The sequence below is a fragment of the Hypanus sabinus genome, chromosome 2, assembly GCF_030144855.1.
Source record: "Hypanus sabinus isolate sHypSab1 chromosome 2, sHypSab1.hap1, whole genome shotgun sequence".
NCBI classification, from domain to species: Eukaryota; Metazoa; Chordata; class Chondrichthyes; order Myliobatiformes; family Dasyatidae; genus Hypanus; species Hypanus sabinus.
Genome location: NC_082707.1, coordinates 182,151,509 through 182,170,012, shown reverse-complemented (window position 1 = coordinate 182,170,012; position 18,504 = coordinate 182,151,509). Strand labels below are relative to the sequence as shown.

Here is an 18,504-nt window from a genome sequence, read left to right as displayed (position 1 = left end):
CCTTAATAATCTTATATGTCTCAATCAGATCCCCTCTCATCCTTCTAAATTCCAGTGTATACAAGCCCAGTCGCTCCAATCTTTCAACATATGACAGTCCCGCCATTCCGGGAATTAACCTTGTGAACCTACGCTGCACTTCCTCAATAGGAAGAATGTCCTTCCTCAAATTTGGAGACCAAAACTGCATACAATACTCCAGGTGGGGTCTCACCAGGGCCCTGTACAGCTGCAGAAGGACCTCTTTACTCCTATACTCAATTCCTCTTGTTATAAAGGCCAGCATGCCATTAGCTTTCTTCACTGCCTGCTGTACCTGCATGCTTACTTTCATTGACTGATGTACAAGAACACCTAGATCTCGTTGTACTTCCCCTTTTCCTAACTTGACTCCATTTAGATAGTAATCTGCCTTCCTGTTCTTGCCACCAAAGTGGATAACCTCACATTTATCCACATTAAACTGCACCTGACATACATTTGCCCACTCACCCAACCTGTCCAAGTCACCCTGCATTCTCATAACATCTTCCTGACATTTCACACTGCCACCCAGCTTTGTGTCATCAGCAAATTTGCTAATGTTACTTTTAATGCCTTCATCTAAATCATTAATGTATATTGTAAACAGCTGCGGTCCCAGCACTGAACCTTGCGGTACCCCACTGGTCACAGCCTGCCATTCCGAAAGGGACCTGTTAATCACTACTCTTTGTTTCCTGTCAGCCAGCCAATTTTCAATCCATGTCAGTACTCTGCCCCCAATATCATGTGCCCTAATTTTGCCCACTAATCTCCTATGTGGGACTTTATCTAAAGCTTTCTGGAAGTCCAGGTACACTACATCCACTGGGTCTCCCTTGTCCATTTTCATAGTTACATCCTCAAAAAACTCCAGAAGATTAGTCAAGCATGATTTTCCCTTCATAAATCCATGCTGACTCAGACTGATCCTTCTACTACTATCCAAATGTGTCGTAATTTCCTCTTTTATAATTGACTCCAGCATCTTTCCCACCACTGACGTAAGGCTAACCGGTCTATAATTCCCTATTTTCTCTCTCCCTCCTTTCTTGAAAAGTGGGACAACATTAGCCACCCTCCAGTCAGCAGGAACTGTTCCTGAATCTATAGAATATTGGAAAATGCGTCCATGATTTCTAGAGCCACCTCTTTAAGTATCCTGGGATGCAGACCATCAGGTCCTGGGGACTTACCAGCCTTCAGATTCAACAGTCTATCCAGCACCGTTTCTTGCCTAATATAAATTTCCTTCAGTTCATCCTTTACCCTAGTTCCTTTGACCACTATTACATCTGGGAAATTGTTTGTGTCTTCCCTAGTGAAGACAGATACAAAGTACTTGTTCAACTCATCTGCCATTTCCTTGTTCCCCATAATAAATTCACCCGTTTCTGTCTTCAGTGGTCCAATTTTGGTCTTAACTATTTTTTTTTGCTATTCACATACCTAAAGAAGCTTTTACTATCCTCCTTTATATTCTTGGCTAGTTTACCTTTGTACCTCATTTTTTTCTTGGCGTATTGCCTTTTTTGTTATCTTCTGTTGCTCTTTAAAAGCTTCCCAGTCCTCCGGTTTCCCGCTCATCTTTGCTATGTTATACTTCTTCTCTTTTATTTTTATACTATCCTTTACTTCCCTCGTCACCCATGGCTGCCCCTTACTCCCCTTAGGATCTTTCTTCCTCTTTGGAATGAACTGATCCTGCACCTTCTGCATTATTCCCAGAAATACCTGCCATTGTTGTTCCACTGTCTTACCTGCTAGGGTATTGTTCCATTGAGCTTTGGCCAGCTCCTCCCTCATAGCTCCATAGTTCCCTTTGTTCATCTGTGATACTGACACATCCGATTTTCCCTTCTTCTCAAATTGTAGGTTAAAACATATCATATTATGGTCACTACCTCCTAATGGTTCCGTTGCCTCCAGGTCTCTGATCAAATCTGGTTCATTGCACAACACCAAATCTAGAATTGCCTTCTCCCTGGTAGGCTCCAGTACCAGCTGTTCTAAGAATCCATCTCGGAGGCACTCCACAAACTCCCTTTCTTGGGGTCCAGTACCATTCTGATTCTCCCAGTCTACTTGTATGTTGAAATCCCCCATGACAACTGTATCATTACCTTTGCGACATGCCAATTTTAACTCTTCATTCAACTTACACCCTACATCCAGACAGCTGTTTGGGGGCCTGTAGATAACTCCCATTAGGGTCTTTCTACCCTTAGAATTTCTCAGTTCTGTCCATACTGACTCTACATAGAATCCCCTGATTCTATGTCCCCCATCGTAAGGGACTGAATATCATTCCTCACCAACAGAACCACTCCACCCCCTCTGCCAGTCAGTCTGTCCTTTTGATAAGATGTATATCCTTGAATATTCATTTCCCAGGCCCTGTCCGCTTGAAGCCATGTCTCAGTTATTCCCACAACATCGTACTTGCCAATTTCCAACTGAGCCTCAAGCTCATCTACTTTATTCCTTATACTTCGTGCATTCATATATAATACTTTAAATTTGTTATTCCCCTCTCCTTTCATATCAATTCCTATTTCACTAGGCCATACTGTATGATCTCTTCTTGAACTTTCTACTCCATTGATTCTGTTGTCCTTTTTAACTTTTCTAATTTTCTTTTTCCCTTTAACTCCATCCTTATATTTCCAGTTTATCCCCCCCCCCCCACTACTTAGTTTAAACACATCTGTGTTGCAGTGGCAAACCTGTCTGCCAGAATGCTGGTCCCCCGCCAATTAAGGTGCAACCTGTCCCTTTTGTACAATTCATCCCTACCCCAAAACAGATCCCAGTGGTCCAAGAATGTAAATCCTTGCTTCCTGCACCAGTTCCTCAGTCACACATTCAGATCCATTATCTCCCTGTTCCTGCCCTCTCCAGCACGAGGAACTGGAAGCAAACCAGAGATAACCACCCTGGAAGTCCTGCTTTTCAGCCTTCTTCTGAGTTCTCTGAAGTCCCACTGCAGAATGTCCTCCCTCTTCTTCCTGATGTCATTTGTACCGACATGCACTACCACTTCCGGCTGTTCACCTTCACCCTTGAGGATTCCCTGCAATCGGTCCATGATGTCCTGGATCCTAGTACCAGGGAGGCAACACACCATCCTTAAATCTCGCCTGTTGCCGCAGAAACCCCTTTCCGTACCCCTTATTATGGAGTCCCCTACTACCACGGCTCTTCCTGATGTCTGACTCCTCGGCTCTGCTTCTGCACCAATTTTCGGCTCACAGACCTGTCCGCCTCTCAGACTGGCGGTATCTTCTGTCCTGACAGCTTCCAAGAGGGTGAACCAGTTTACGAGAGGTACATCCCCTGGGGTCTCCTGTACTTCAAGCATCCTTTCCTTCCTCATTGTCACCCCCTTTCTCTCTTCCGGTATCCTCGGTGTAACGACCTCACTGTAGGTCCTGTCCAGAAAACTCTCGTTTTCATGGATGAACCTGAGGTCATCCAGTTCTTTCTTCAGTGCTGCAACATGCTCCTTCGGAAGCTGAATCTGGACACACTTTCCACAGCTGTAGCAGCCGGGGGCACCATCAGTGTCCCTGACCCCCCACATCATGCACGTAGCACACTGAATCAGCTTAGCGGTCATGTCTTCACCCTCTCCAATTGTGCCTGACTTAGTCTCCTCCCTCAGCCTCTTCACCGAAGACTCTCGAGCCAAAGACTAGCACTTCTCACACCAGACACTTCCCTCAACCAGGTCGCTTTTGGACAGGTTGAAATTTGTTATTTCAATTCATAATTCAAGTCAATTAAAATGTTGCCCACGATGTAAGCTGCAAAGATTTCTATCTTTGCCAAGCATGCTTAGGCAGAGTGGATGCTACATGGCAGGACAGGTTTTAGAAAGGCTACAAAAGCATCATGCACACATCATTCTTAAATGTATATCAGTTTGCAATCACATTGATGCACGTGCTCCACGCGCATAGCATATTGTGTGTACTCATTATTATAAAGTACCTTTGTTTTCAGGATATTTGTGATAGCAAAATGTCTCACCACTGTTGCAACCTTCTGGTATATTTGTGGCGAGTATATGCTTAAATCTCAAGGACTCCTCCTTTTAAGAAAGCCAATGAGCTCTACTTTGGCTGTAAAATTGACAACCAAGACAAATCACACTTGTTGTGCGACATGTACTGTCAATCTTAGAGCTTGTCTCAGAGGTCCTTGGAAGTCAATGCCATTCGCTGTCTTGATGATGTGACAAGAAGAGAAGGGTCATGTGACAGACTGCTATTCTGTCTGGCCAGCGTGTCTGGCTTCTCAGCTCAAAACAAGAGACCCACTGAATATCCCAATTTCCCTTCAGCCATGAGACCTGTGCCACATGACAACAGTCTTCCAGTACCAAAGCCACAGGAGACATGGAGTCTACAGAAGGCAGGCAAATATGTCATGAAGCACGAGTCAGGAATGGAAAATGATCTTGAACCCTCACCACCATTCAGGGCCCCAGACAGTCCTTCCAGGTGAGGCGACACTTCACCTGTGAGTTGGCTGGTGTGGTGTACTGCGTCCGGTGCTCCCGATGTGGCCTTTTATATATTGGTGAGACCCGACGCAGACTGGGAGACTGTTTCTTGGAACACCTACGCTCAGTCCACCAGAGAAAGCAGGATCTCCCAGTGGCCACACATTTTAATTCTACATCCCATTCCCATTTTGATATGTCTATCCATGGCCTCCTCTATTGTCAAAATGAAGCCACACTCAGGTTGGAGGAACAACACCTTATATATCGGCTGGGTAGCCTCCAACCTGATGGCATGAACATTGACTTCTCTAGCTTACGTTAGTGCCCCTCCTCCGCTTCTTACCCCATTCCTGACATATTTAGTTGTTTGTTTTTTCTTTTTCTCTCTCTCTGCCCATCACTCTGTTCTCCATCTCCCTCTGGTGCTCCCCCCTCCCCCTTTCTTTCTCCCCAGGCCTCCCGTCCCATGATCCTTTCCCTTCTCCAGCTCTGTATCCCTTTTGCCAATCACCTTTCCAGCTCTCAGCTTTACCCCACTCCCTCCGGTCTTCTCCTATCATTTCGCATTTCCCCCTCCCCCCACTACTTTCAAATTTCTTACTATCTCTCCTTTCAGTTAGTCCTGACGAAGGGTCTTGGCCCGAAACATCGACAGTGCTTCTCCCTATAGATGCTGCCTGGCCTGCTGCGTTCCACCAGCTTTTTGTGTGTGTTGTTTGAACCCTTTAAGTCAAGTGAGCCTCAACTAATAACTCTATTGGAGTTAAATGACCTGGTCAGAGATTTGGGTTTGTCAAAGGCAAAAGCAGAATTACTGGTTTAAGACAGCAAGGATGGAATCTGCTGTCACCAGGCACAAACATTCCAGTGAAGGATTTTGATATTTGAGCCTCATCTGATAACTCAATCTGAGTTAAATGCCTTTGAAGATTAAGGAAGGCATTTTTTGCTGGTCCACCAATCAAACAGGTCAATGACAGGCAATTCAAAGAACTTCTAGTGGGATCAGAGAAAATTGCACAGAAGGTATTCAAGACTGTTGTTGAAATCTTAGTTTGGAACGACGGAGCACCAAACTTCATGCAGCTGGTTTACAACATGCTTCAAGCATACAAAACCATGAAGTGCAATAGGTCACTACAGATTTTTTTTCTGCATCCAATTTAGTCTTCTTCCCTGCAAATTTTGGCAAAGTCACTGACGAGCATAATCAAAGGTTTCGCCAAGACATTGTGGTCATGGAGAAACTGTATCAGAGCAACTGGAATCCTTCATTGTCAGCTGACTATTGTTGAACACTTAAATGAGAAGCCTCAGAAACTGGGTACAAATGAAAATCATCAACAAAACATTTTTAGCTTAGTTGAACTATTGCAAAGTGCCAGGACCATTACGCAATATATTAAACACAATATATTCCATATAAGTTAATTTCATGTCTCTACAAATTCAAACAGCCTATCAAAACCACAAAAATATTCTGAGGAAGCAACACTGAAAAAGATTGCTGCCCACTGTGATTTAATAATAAACTATATACTAACAAGCCACGAAGGGCCACAAAACCAGAGAGAACAGATACTCAACTCAAAAAGGCAACAAGGTGACTGAAGGCTAGGAACGGCTGGTTGAGGCTGGGTGGTCTGTAGGAATGAAACGTTCTGGTGTTGCAAGTAGGGTTTAAATAGGCTGCCGGTGTTGAGTTGGAAACGAGTAGCAGGTGATTCCTGTAAACTGGGTGGAGACTGAGTTGCCTGCTTGTGAAGGCCTGACAAGCCTAAGACCAGAAGGCACAGACTCAGAACAGAAGGATGTCCCTTTAGAACAGAGATGAGGAGGAATTTCTTTAGCCAGAGGGTGGTGAATCTATGGAATTCATTGTCACAGACAGCTGTGGAGGCCACGTCATTGGGTATATTTAAAGAGGAGGTTGATAGATTCTTGATTAATAAAGGTGTTAAATGTAACAAGGAGAACAAGTTGACAATGGGAGAATATGAAATAAAGGAAATTACAATGGCATGGGAGGGGAACTGGCCAAATGTGACTGGAAAGGGACGTTTGCAGGAAGGACAGCTGAGCAGCAATAGCTGGAGTTTCTGCGAAAAATGAGAGAAGGGCAAGACAGATATATTGCAAATAAGAAGAAATTTTGAAAGCAAAGAAGGACACTACCATGCTGTCAAGTGAAGTCAGAGCCAAAATAAAAGCAAAAGAGAGGGCATCCGAGGAAGCCAGAGCTAGAGGGAAGATAGAGGATTAGGAAGCTTTTAAAAACTTGCTTAAGGGAACTAAGAAGGTCATTAGGAAGGAAAAGATGGATTATGAAAAGAAGCTGGCAACTAATATCAAAGAAGATACTAGAAGTTTTTTTAAGTATATAAAGGGTAAACGAGAGTCGAGGGTAGATATAAGACCAACACAAAATGACGCTGGGGATATTGTAATGAGAGACGCAGAGATGGCAGAAGAACTGAAAGGGTATTTTACATCAGTCTTCACAGTGGAAGATGTCTGCAGTATAACGGCCATTCGTGAGTGTTGGGGAAGTGAAGTAAGTGCAGTGAAAATTACGACTGAGGAAGTGCTCAGGAAGTTTAATGGTCTGAAGGTGGATAAACCTCCTAGACCTGATGGAATGCACCCTGGGGTTCTGAAGGAAATAGCCGGAGAGATTGCAGAGGCATTAATGATGATCTTTCAAGAACCAATAGATTCTGGCATTGTACCAGATGACTGGAAAATTGCAAATGTTACTCTGCTATTTAAGAAGGGCGGGAGGCAGCAGAAAGGAAATTATAGCCTGAGATCAGTGGTTGGGAAGTTGTTGGAATTGATTGTTAGGGATAAGATTACAGAGAACCTGGAGGCACATGACAAGATAGGCCAAAGCCAGCATGGTTTCCTGAAAGGAAAATCCTGCCTGACAGACCTACTGCAATTCTTTGAGGAAATTACAAGCAGGGTAGATAAAGGAGATGCAGTAGATGTGGTGTACTTGGATGTTCAGAAGGCCTTTGACAAAATGCCACACTTGAGGCTGTTTAGCAAAATAAGAGCCCATGGAATTACAAGGAAGTTACTAACATGGGTGGAGCATTGGGGGGTCGGCAAAAAACAGAGAGTGGGAATAAAGGGATCCTATTCTGGCTGGCTGCTGGTTACCAGTAGAGTTCCCCAGAGGTCGGTGTTGGGACCACTGCTTTTTACAATGTATGTCAATGATTTGGACTATGGGATTAATGGATCTGTGGCTTAATTTGCCGATGATACAAAGTTAGGTGGAGGAGCAGGTAGTGTTGAGCAAACAGAGACCCTGCAGAGAACTTAGATAGTTTAGGGGAATGGGCAAAGAAGTGGTAAATGAAATACAATGTTGGAAATTGTATGGTCATGCACTTTGGTGGAAGAAATAAACAGGCAAATTATTATTTAGATGGGGAAAGAATTCAAAATGCAGAGATGCAAAGGGACTTAGGAGTCCTTGTTCAAGATACCCTAAAGGTTAACCTCCAGGCTGAGTCAGTGATGAAGAAGACGAATACAATGTTGGCATTCATTTCTAGAGGTATAGAATGTAAGAGCAGGGATGTGATGTTGAGGATCTATAAGGCACTCGTGAGACCACACTTGAGTATTGTGTGCAGTTTTGAGTTCCTTACTTTAGAAGCGATATGCTGACATTGGAGAGGGTCCAGAGAAGATTCACAAGAATGATTCCGGGAATGAAAGGGTTACCGTATGAGGAACATCTGGCATCTCTTGGGCTGTATTCCCTGGAGTTCAGGAGAGTGAGGGGGGATCTCATAGAAACATTCCGAATGTTAAAAGGCACGAACAGATTAGTTATGGCTAAATTATTTCCCATGATAGGGGATTCTAGGACAAGAGGGCACGACTTCAGGATTGAAGAACGTCCATTTAGAACAGAGATGCAGAGGAATTGCTTTAGTCAGAGGGTGGTAAATCTGTGGAATTTGTTGCCATGAGTGGCTGTGGAGGTCAAGTCATTAGGTGCATTTAAGGCTGAGATAAAGATGTTCTTGATTAGCCAGGGCATCAAAGGATATGGGGAGAAGGCAGGGGAGTGTGGATGACTGGAAGAATTGGATCAGCCCATGATTGAATGGCAATGCAGACTCGATGGCCCAAATGGCTTGCTTCTGCTCCTATATCTTATGGTCTTAAGGTTTTATGACAGGGATAATAAATCAGCCATGATGGAGCAGACATAATGGGCCAAATGGTCTAATTCTGCCCCTATGTTTTATGGCTGAAGTGTGCACCATGACAAAATACAAGGAGCATATGTGAATGGGAAAGGTTGAAAGAGATATGGTCAAGAAGTGGGCAAGTGGGATTCTCTTGGTGGACATCATGGAACAATGGGGCTGAGGGCCTGTTTCCATGCTGTGGAACTGTTTATGTCTGAGCAGACCTGGAGCTTCCACAATGACTGCATGCAGGGAAGTTGATTCTCGACAGTGGAAAGTGTTGGCAGGTATCGGGGAAGCATCTGGCAGGAGACAGACCTGAATTACTGCCTTAAACCCCCAATGAACGGATGTCGTGTTGGAGAATTTGCTTCTTTCAAATAACAACAGTTTCAGTGCTTGGTAACATAATGGGGAAGCGCCACAATGTCTGAGGGTGGAACGCAATTCCCTGTATATTCTGCATTCCATTGTAGGTCTCTGGGGCAGGCTTACAGCTTGAACTGTCAGTGAGCCCTTCTTTCTCCCTCCCTACACGTCTCTCACACAAAGAATCTCTAACATTGATTTTCACACACAGTCCTGCCACTCTCTGTTTTGCTGATTCTCATGTCTCCTCCACGTCATTATCTCTCAGGCACATACATCACTGTATCACATTCACTGACTCCTGCACATACACTCCACACTCACTGTCTCACACACACTCTCCACACTCACAGTCTCTCACAGTCTCACACACACTGTCTCGCTCACACACTCTCCACACTCACTGTCTAACGAGTGTGATGGCTAAATGGCTATTACAAAGGGGCAGGGCATAATTTTAAGGTGATTGGAAGAAAGAGGAGGGTGTCAGAGTAGCTTTCTTACCTTGAGTGATGGGTGCAGGGAATGCCTTTCCAGAGGTAGTGGTGGAGGCAGATACATTAAGGGCATTTAAGAGACTCTTAGCCATTCACTGTCTCTGTCACACATACTGTCTCACACCCACACTGACTCTCCCACATACCCTCTGCATGGTATTAGAGCCTGATACATCAGAGACATTTAGGAAACTTCGATATCCATGGATAATAGAAAAATGCAGAGCTATATAGGAGGGAAAGGTTAGATTGATCTTAGAGTAGCCTAAAGTTTGGCACAACATCGTGGGCCGAAGGGCCTGTAGAGTAGTGCAGTATTCTCTGTTTTTGGTCTCTCCCACACTCACACACTCACCAACTCTCTCACACTGTCACTCTCACAAGTGAGAGGATGAAAGTTTAAATGTGACGTTCACGGCAAGTTTATTTTACACAGGGAGAGGGGTGGGCCACCAGTGATGGAAGCAGCTATGACAGAGGTGTTCACGAGGCTGTTAGACACACGGACGGACAGGGAATGGAGGGATATGGACCATTGACAGACAGATGTGCAATTTAAATTGCCGTCATAGTCAGCACAGACATGGTGGGCCAAAGGGCCTGTCCCACTGTTGTACTATTCTATGTCCTAAGTGCCAAGCCAAGAAAGAGCTGCTGCCCTCGGTCCAGACCAGTGCAGCAGGAACCAGCAACCCTCAGAAGCTCAGATTTCAGGTGCCCTTCTGTGAAATGAAGCACCAACCATTCAGGTATTGGACATCTCTGTCACCTCACCTATTCCCTTGTCTCCCTAAAACGGTGAGCATCCCCAGTCTAAAGCACCATGAGTGAGGAGCACACTTCAGCATAAATGTGTCACAGACAAGAGAAAATCTGCAGATGCTGGAAATCCGAGCAACACACACAAAATGCTGGAGGAACTCAGCAGGCCGGGCAGCACCTATGGAAAAGAGTACAGTCAATGTTTCATGCCAAACCCCTTCGACAGGACTGGAGAAAAAAAGCTGAGGAGTAAACTTAAAAGGTGGGATGGGGGGAAGAAAGAAACACCAGGTGATAGGTGAAATCTGGAGGGGGAGGGATGCAGTAAAGAGCTGAGTAGCTGATTGATGGAAGGGACAAAAGGCCATTGAAGAAAGAAAATGCACCAGAGAGGTGTTGGGTAGGCAAGGAGATAAGGTGAGAGAGGGAAAAGAGGATGGTAAACAGTGAAGAAGAGGGGTGGTTGGGGGCAATACCACATGTTTGAGAAATCAATGTTCATGCCATCAGGTTGGAGGCTACCCAAACAGAATATAAGGTGTTGTTCCTCCAACATTGTGGCCTCATCACGACAGTGGGGGAAGCCGTGGATAGACATATCAGAATGACAATGGCACCTAACAGCAACTTCTTTGCTTGCATCTTCAGAAACAGCTCTATTTCTATCTTTAATATCTCTATTTTCCCCCTTCAGGGTCCTTATGAAGACCCCAACCTGGAGTTACACACTGACTTCAGTTCCTCGCGGTAATGGGACCCAGTCTCGGGGTCTCACAACTGGCCGTTATTCAATATACCAAGGACACGGCCCAGAAGATTAGCTCGCCTTTTGAGTTCCAAGATTTCCTGGCTCTAGAGGGGGGCAGATTTGAAGTAGGTGCCTCTGCAGGAAATCAGTGTGTCGAGGGAGATGGAAGATCTCTACTTGACCAGAGACCCAAGTTCTTTGGGCACAGAGCTCAGAAAAAGCGACACAATGGACTTTTAACATCATAATCAGCAAGTTGTTTGTTATGTCTCCCCTCTCACTGAAAAACAGGGACTCCTCTTTTCCCCTTATTAGGGAGAGACAGAGCCTGTGGTATGTCGAATTACCAGGTGAATGAGTAGTCTTTGGGGTACTGCAAGTCTGTAACTTTGTTGATGCTTTGCTGCACATTTGAGTGCTCAGTGGTGGGCACCAATGCTTTTTTTTTGCTGGGGGGAAGGGGATCATTGTTTTCCTGCTGTTTAAGCATGGGAGGGGGGGCTTTGGGGTTCTAACATTTAACTGTCATTCATTCTTTGGGGCACTTCTCAGTTTTTGCAGATGGTTGCGAAGAAAAAGCATTTCAGGATGTATATTGTATATATTTCTCTGACATTAAATTTTACCTTTGAAACCTTTGAATGGGAAGTGGAACTAAAATGGGTAGCCACTGGGAGAGCCTGCTTTTTCTGGTGGACTGAGTGTAGGTGCTCGGTGAAGCGGTCTTTCAATCCATGTCAGTCTCACCAGTATACAGGAGGCCACACCGGAAGCACTGGATACAGTACGTGATCCCAGCAGACTCGCAGGTGTAATGTCGCCTCACCTGGAAGGACTGTTTAGGGCCCTGAATGGTATTGAGGGAGGAGGTGTAGGGGCAAGTGTAGCACTTGTTCCACTTGCAAGGTTAGTGCCAGGAGGGGCATCAGTGGGGAGGGAAGAATGGACAAGGGAGTCACGTAGGGAGCGATCACTGCGGAAAGCAGGAAGTTTGAGAGTTGGGATGTGCTTGGTGGTGGGATCCCATTGGAGATGACGGAAGTTTCGAAGAATTATGTGCTGGATGCAGAGGCTGGTGGGGTGGTAGCTGAGAACAAGAGGAACCCTATCCCTGGTGGGGTGGCTGGGGGATGGGGTAAGAGCAGATGTGCGTGAAATTGAAGAGATGCAGTTGAGGGCAGTGTTGATGTGGAGGAAGAGAAAACCCTTTCTTTGCAAGAGGAGGACATCTCCTTTGTTCTAGAATAAAAAGCCTCATCCTGAGAGCAGATGCAGCAGAGACAGAGGGATTGAGAGAAGGGGATGGTGTTTCTACAAGTAACAAAGTGGGAAGAGGTGTAGTCCAGCTAGCTGTGAAAGTCTGTGGGTTTATATTAAACATCAGCAGATAAGCTGTCTCCAGAGACAGAGAGTGAGATTGAGAAAGGGAGGAAGGTGTCAGAAATTGACCAGGTGAATTTGAGGGCAGGGTGGAAGTTGGAGGCAAAGTGGATAAAGCTGACGAGTTCAACACGGGTGCAGGAAACAGCACCAATGCAGTCATTGATATAACGTAGGAAAAGTGCAGGACAATCACCAGTGTAGGCGTGGAACATAGACTGTTCCACGTAGCTGACAAACAGGCAGGCATAGCTGGGACCCATGCGAGTACCCATGGCTACCCCTTTTACTTGAAGGAAGTGGGAGGAGCCAAAGGAGAAAATATTTAGAGTACTGCTAGGCAGAGGAGAGTGGTGGTGGAGGGGAACTGATGAGGTTTGGTGTCCAGAAGAAACCTTTGAGGCCTTTCTGGTGAGGGATGGAGGTGTATAGGGACTGAACATCCATGATGAAAATATGATCATCGGGAGAAACCTGAAATCACTGAAAAGATCCAGACAGAGCGTGTGAGGTGTCACGGATGTAGGTGGGAAGGGACTGAACCAGGGGGGATAAAACAGAGTCAAGAAGGTATGCCGATGAGTTCAGTGGGGCAGGAACAAGCTGAAACAATGGGTCTACCTGGACAAGTGGGTTTGTGGATCTTGTGTAGGAGGTAGAAACAGGAGGTGCATGGTGCAGGAGCGATGAGGTTGGTGGCAGTGGATGGGAGATCCCCAGAGTCAATAAGATTGTTGATGGTGTGAGAGACAATGACTTGGTGTTCCTTAGTGGGGTCCTGTTCAAGATAAGTAAAAGGTGTCTGAGAGTTGGCGCTGGGCCTCAGCAAGATGGAGGTCAGTTCTACATCTGCCCCCACACCTCCTCCCACACTACCATCCAGGGCCCCAAACTGTCTTTCCAGGTGAGGTGACACTTCACCTGTGAGTCTGTTGGGGTCATTTACTGAGTCTGGTGCTCCGGGTGTGGCTGCCTAAATATTGATAAAACCTGACGTAGATTGGCAGACCGCTTTGCCGAGTCCCTCCACTCGGTCCGCCAGAACAAGCAGGATCTCCCAGTGGCCACGCGTTTTAATTGCACTTCCCATTCCCATTCTGATATGCCCATCCATGGCCTCCTCCAGTGTCGTGATGAGGTCACACTTCGTTGGAAGAACAACACCTTGAATCCAATTTGGGTAGTCTCCAAGCAGATGGCCTGAATATCGATTTCTCGAACTTCTGGTAATGCCCCTCCTCCCCTTTCACCATTTCCTGTCCACTTTTCCCTCTCTCACCCATCTCTCTGGCGCTCCACCCACCCCCCCCCTTTTCTCTCTTCCATGGTCTACTCTTTTACCAATCAACTTCCCAGCTCTTTACTTTACCCCCCCCCCTTCAGATTTCACTCATCACCTGGTACTTCTCTCTCCCCTCACCCCATTTTTCAACTCTACTCCTCAGCTTTTTTTCTCCAGTCCTGCCGAAGGGCTTTGGCTCGAAACATCAATGGTACTCTTTTCCATAGGTGCTGCCTAGCCTGCTGAGTTCCTCCAGCATCTTGTGTGTGTTGCTCAGCATAAATGGATTTGTTTCTTTCAGTCAGTCAGACACACCCAGAAAGCAGATGAATGATCATTAATTTATTAGCCATGTTCATGGTAACACAAGTAATATCTTTGTGACAGTTACCCAATGCATATTTCACTTGCTTGTGAAGTACATAATTTAAGTGTATCACATCAGCTCAAAACTGACAAGCCTGGTGAAACATTATGTGGTTTTCAGGGTGATTTCATTGCCATGCCAGTGCACTTTCGATGGACTTCTTCAGCATCAGTGTTTTCCTTCGGTAATTCGCTGGCACTCGTGACTTCCATTGCCATAGTCTGAAATTCCCTCTCCATCCTCTTTTATAACACTGATCCCTGTCTGAATGTCTTTGTGGTCAGATATTTAATACAGGTTCTGTGCATGACTTACAAATTTCCAATGATTAGCCATATTTAGCAATAATATTCGTGAATTTTGCCCACCCTATACATTCTCTCTTCCATCGGGCAGAAAGTACAAAAGCCAGAAAGCATGTACCATTAGGCTCAAGGACAGCTTCTATCCTATTGTTTGGTTCTATTGAATATTGAATATTCAATACTATTGAACGGTTCCTTAGTATGATAAGATGGTAATCTTATAATAATCATTACGACCTTGCACCTTATTGTCTGCCTGCACTGCACTTTCTCTGTAACTATTATACTTTATTCTGCATTCTGTTATTGTTTTGCCTTGTGCTACCTCAGTGCACTGTATAATGAATTGATCTGCATGAACATTATGGGAGTCAACACCCTATCCAATTTTCCATCCTTATTTTTAAACTCCCTTTGCCCCCCAGGTTGAGTAGCCCAGACATCTCCCCTTCGGTTTTCCATTACAGACTTAAACAACCTTCCTTCCCTATCACTAACATTTAGGTCATCTGAGTATCTCTTGCTGCCTCTTAGGAACAAATTTCATCTTAGAGATGCTACATAAATTTGCATGGTTGGGGTTAAAGTATCTCATTGGCCATTAAACATATCTTGGACTGTCAGCAGCCCTCCACAGAGTCCCAGAAACTCTGCTGTTTTATTTGATTATTTTCTTATTGACAAAGTGTCCCATCACCTCAGGATGGAACTCTCCAGTTTGGCTGCTCCCATTGTCTGGTAAGTTTTGACTCTGCAAGTACAGGTATGCACTAATTAATCACTTCTAACCAAGATCTAAGATTAATAAAGATTTGTACCAATCAGTGGCTAAGTAACATCTCAGAGTAACTTTTGCAATCTCAGCCAAAACCACTGTTATAAGATCATTGGACTGGCCTCTTGTACTTTAAGATGAACTCTTGACCACACAATCAATGTCACTGTGACCTTGCACTCATTGTCTCCCTGCACTGCACTTGTACTACCTCAATGCATTGATGTAATAATTTGATCTATATAAAGTGTGCAAGACAAATTTTTCACTGTATCTTGCTTCATGTCAATAATAAACTAATTCCAAATCCATCTCCAATTATAGTTCCACATGCTAATATGCCACCTCTTTCTCTGTAGCAATCACTAATAAACAGAGTCATAGAGCGACTTAGAACAGAAACAGGTCCTTTGGCCCATCTGATCTCTGTAGCAATCACTAATAAACAGAGTCATAGAGCGACTTAGAACAGAAACAGGTCCTTTGGCCCATCTGGATCCTTCAACCTGCACCTAAATCATATCCCTCCTTATTCCTCCCATCCATGTACTTATCCAAACTTCTCTTAAATGTCGCAATCAAACCCACATCCACCACTCCTGCTGGAACTCGTTCCACATTCTCACCACCATTTATTTATCCTTTATTTTGCATCTATACCTTTTCAAAATTCACTCCAGTATAGATATAACAAACCTCTAGACTTGATGCTCACTGAAAGTTATAAATGCATATTCAGATGTACAAACTAAACCATAGAGATATCGGCATCTGTACATTGTTATTGCTTCCAAAGTCCACTGCTTGTGATGAAAATACAGTAACTATTTTGACAGTAGCTAAGCTCTTAGGCTCAATTGATCTCTGCCAACCAAGTTGCCTACTTGAGCTAGTCTCGTTTGACTGCACTGCATTTTATCCGTAATACTTTATTCTGCATACTGTTACTGTTTTCCCTTGTATTACCTTGATATACCTATGTGATGAAATGATCTGTATGTGTGTCAATAATTTACCTATTTACCTGTGTTTTTAACTTGTGGAAACTTTGGTTTACAGACAGTCTTGGAGCCCTTACATGACCCTGATGTGACTATACTTAAAAAGGTCAGCTCTCCAGCAACTTGTGGGCAGGTTTGTGGTCGGACACCAGTTCAGGTTCCAAGGATGCCAGACAATAAAGATTAACCTGCACATCATTGGAGACAGTCCAGGAGAAGCTCATTAGGATCATTGCCAGGAGGAGAGTCAATAGTTCAATAGTTCCATTTCATATCAGAGAATGTATACAATATACAATCTGAAATTCTTGTTTGCCCGATCAAGAGAGGCTTGGTTCTGTATTTCTTGTAGTTTAGAAAATGAGGGATAATTTCTTGAAATATAGAGGATCCTGAAGGGAGGCTGATGCTGAGATGTTAGTCAAAGAATGTCAGACAAGGTGATACAGTTTCAAACTAAAAAGCCAGTCATTTAGAGTTATAGAATAATACAGCAGGAAAAAGGCCTTTGGCCCAACTTGTCTGTGCTGACCAAGATGTTTATCTAAGCTAGGCCCACTAAAGTACATAAACATTTCTTCTTGCAGAGGGCAGTGAACCTCTAGGAGGTTTATTGCAGTTGGACAACTACAGGTATCTAAAGAGAAGGTAGATTATTTTGTTATAATATGGGAGAATTGGTGCAGAAGAGGAGTTGAGGCCAGCATTGATCAATCATGGTCGTCGTGAACTGCAGGGCAGGCTTAAGGCCTACTACCTGCTCCTATTTTCCTAAGCTTCTGTGTCCACAGACTGACAGGACTTCCTATCATTAAAGAGAACGTGCAAGGGCAAGGAAACATCATGTTAAAGGTGGCTCCACAGGAGAGGATCTCTTGTAGCAGTCCGCTCATCTTCCCAGCTCAGCGGCCTAACCTCTCCAGAGTGGAGATGGGTGTGTTATGGGTCACTGTGGACTCCCGGAATGTCAGCAGTGACTTCCTCCTTCCCACAGACTGGGAGTAGAGCTCCTTGGCCCTTTTGCGGAACTGCTTCCCTACCATAACGTAGAGGACAGGGTTGATGCAGCTGTTGGTACATCCAAAGAAGGTGACAATCTGGTTGCCATTACTGAGGACCTCTTTCCAGGTACAGCCAGTCAGCAGGTCTGCAATCTGGAAGAATTTCAGCACCCGGAAAATCTGGAAGGGCACCCAGCAGATTAAGAAGGCCAAGAGGACGATGAGGATCAGGCCAGTTGCCTTGCTTTCCTTGCGCACCAGCCTGAAGTGTCGCAGGCGGTCGTTGCGGAGGACGCTGAGGATCTTGGCAGTGCAGAAGCTGAGGACAGCTCCAGGAATGAAGAAGGCGCCAACAATGAAGACGATGTCGAACTTGAGCCTCCAGTCCGGCTGAGGGTACTGAAGCAGGCAGGCAGATATATTGAGGTCTGGCTGGAAGATCACGCGGCGGAACAGGAAGGCAGGGCTGCTCATCAGCAGGCTGAAGGCCCAGATCAGGCTGCAGTTAATCTTGGCGCAGAAGACTGTGCGGATACGCCCAGGGTTGAGGACCCTCACCAGGGCGAGGTACCGATCTATGCTGACCATCACCAGCAGGTAGATGCTGCTCCAGAGGTTCATGTAGATTGTGAGGTTGACGAAGCGACAGAGGAACTGGCCGAAGGGCCAAGCAAAACGCTCAGCAATGTTGGCTGCCCAGAACGGGAGGCAGGCTAGCAGCAGGAGGTCGGCGCCGGCCAGGTTCCCCAGGTAGATATCGGGCACCGTGAGCCGGCTCCTGTGCAGGCAGAGGACAAGGAGGACGAAGGTGTTGCCCACCAGGCCGAGGATGCACACCACCATGATGTAGATGGGCAGGAAGGCATACAGCCAGTCCCAGAAGATGCCATCAGGGCAGTAGCTGGAGTTTGTGAGGCTGCTGGCTACACTGAGGTTGTTGGATGCCATTGGAGGCCACACCAGTTGTCTCTTTGGGGAGATGTCTGTGGGGGAAGAGGGAGAACAGTAACATATGAAATCCACAATCCAAAGTTCACTTACTATCAATACCAAAGTACCTGTACGTTACCATATTCTACCTCGAGATTCATTTTCTAACAGGCATTCACAGTAGAACAAAGAAATACAATAGATTCAATGAAAAATTACACACAAAGACTGACAAACAACCAATGGGCAAAAGAAGACAAACTGCAAAAACAAAAATAAAATAATAGATAGATAGATAATATTGAGAACATGAGATGTAAATTTCTTCAAATTGGACCCATA

General features: G+C 45.1%; 2 protein-coding genes across 3 annotated transcripts in view; one reads left to right on the top strand and one right to left on the bottom strand.

Moving 5' to 3' along the window:
* LOC132388498 (uncharacterized) overlaps positions 1–17,081 on the top strand; it is a 116,080-nt gene extending 98,999 nt beyond the window's left edge. Inside the window, exon 17 of the mRNA XM_059960877.1 lies at positions 16,290–17,081. Coding sequence (XP_059816860.1) covers positions 16,290–16,323 — 34 coding nt within the window. The 3' untranslated portion in view covers positions 16,324–17,081. The remainder of the gene's footprint in view (positions 1–16,289) is intronic.
* A 35-nt stretch (positions 17,082–17,116) lies between these two features.
* LOC132388510 (B2 bradykinin receptor-like) overlaps positions 17,117–18,504 on the bottom strand; it is a 114,919-nt gene continuing 113,531 nt past the window's right edge. For both annotated transcript variants that reach the window (XM_059960891.1, XM_059960887.1), the window contains exon 2: positions 17,117–18,215. In XM_059960891.1, the coding sequence (XP_059816874.1) occupies positions 17,134–18,180 (1,047 nt within the window). In that variant the 5' untranslated portion in view covers positions 18,181–18,215 and the 3' untranslated portion in view covers positions 17,117–17,133. The remainder of the gene's footprint in view (positions 18,216–18,504) is intronic.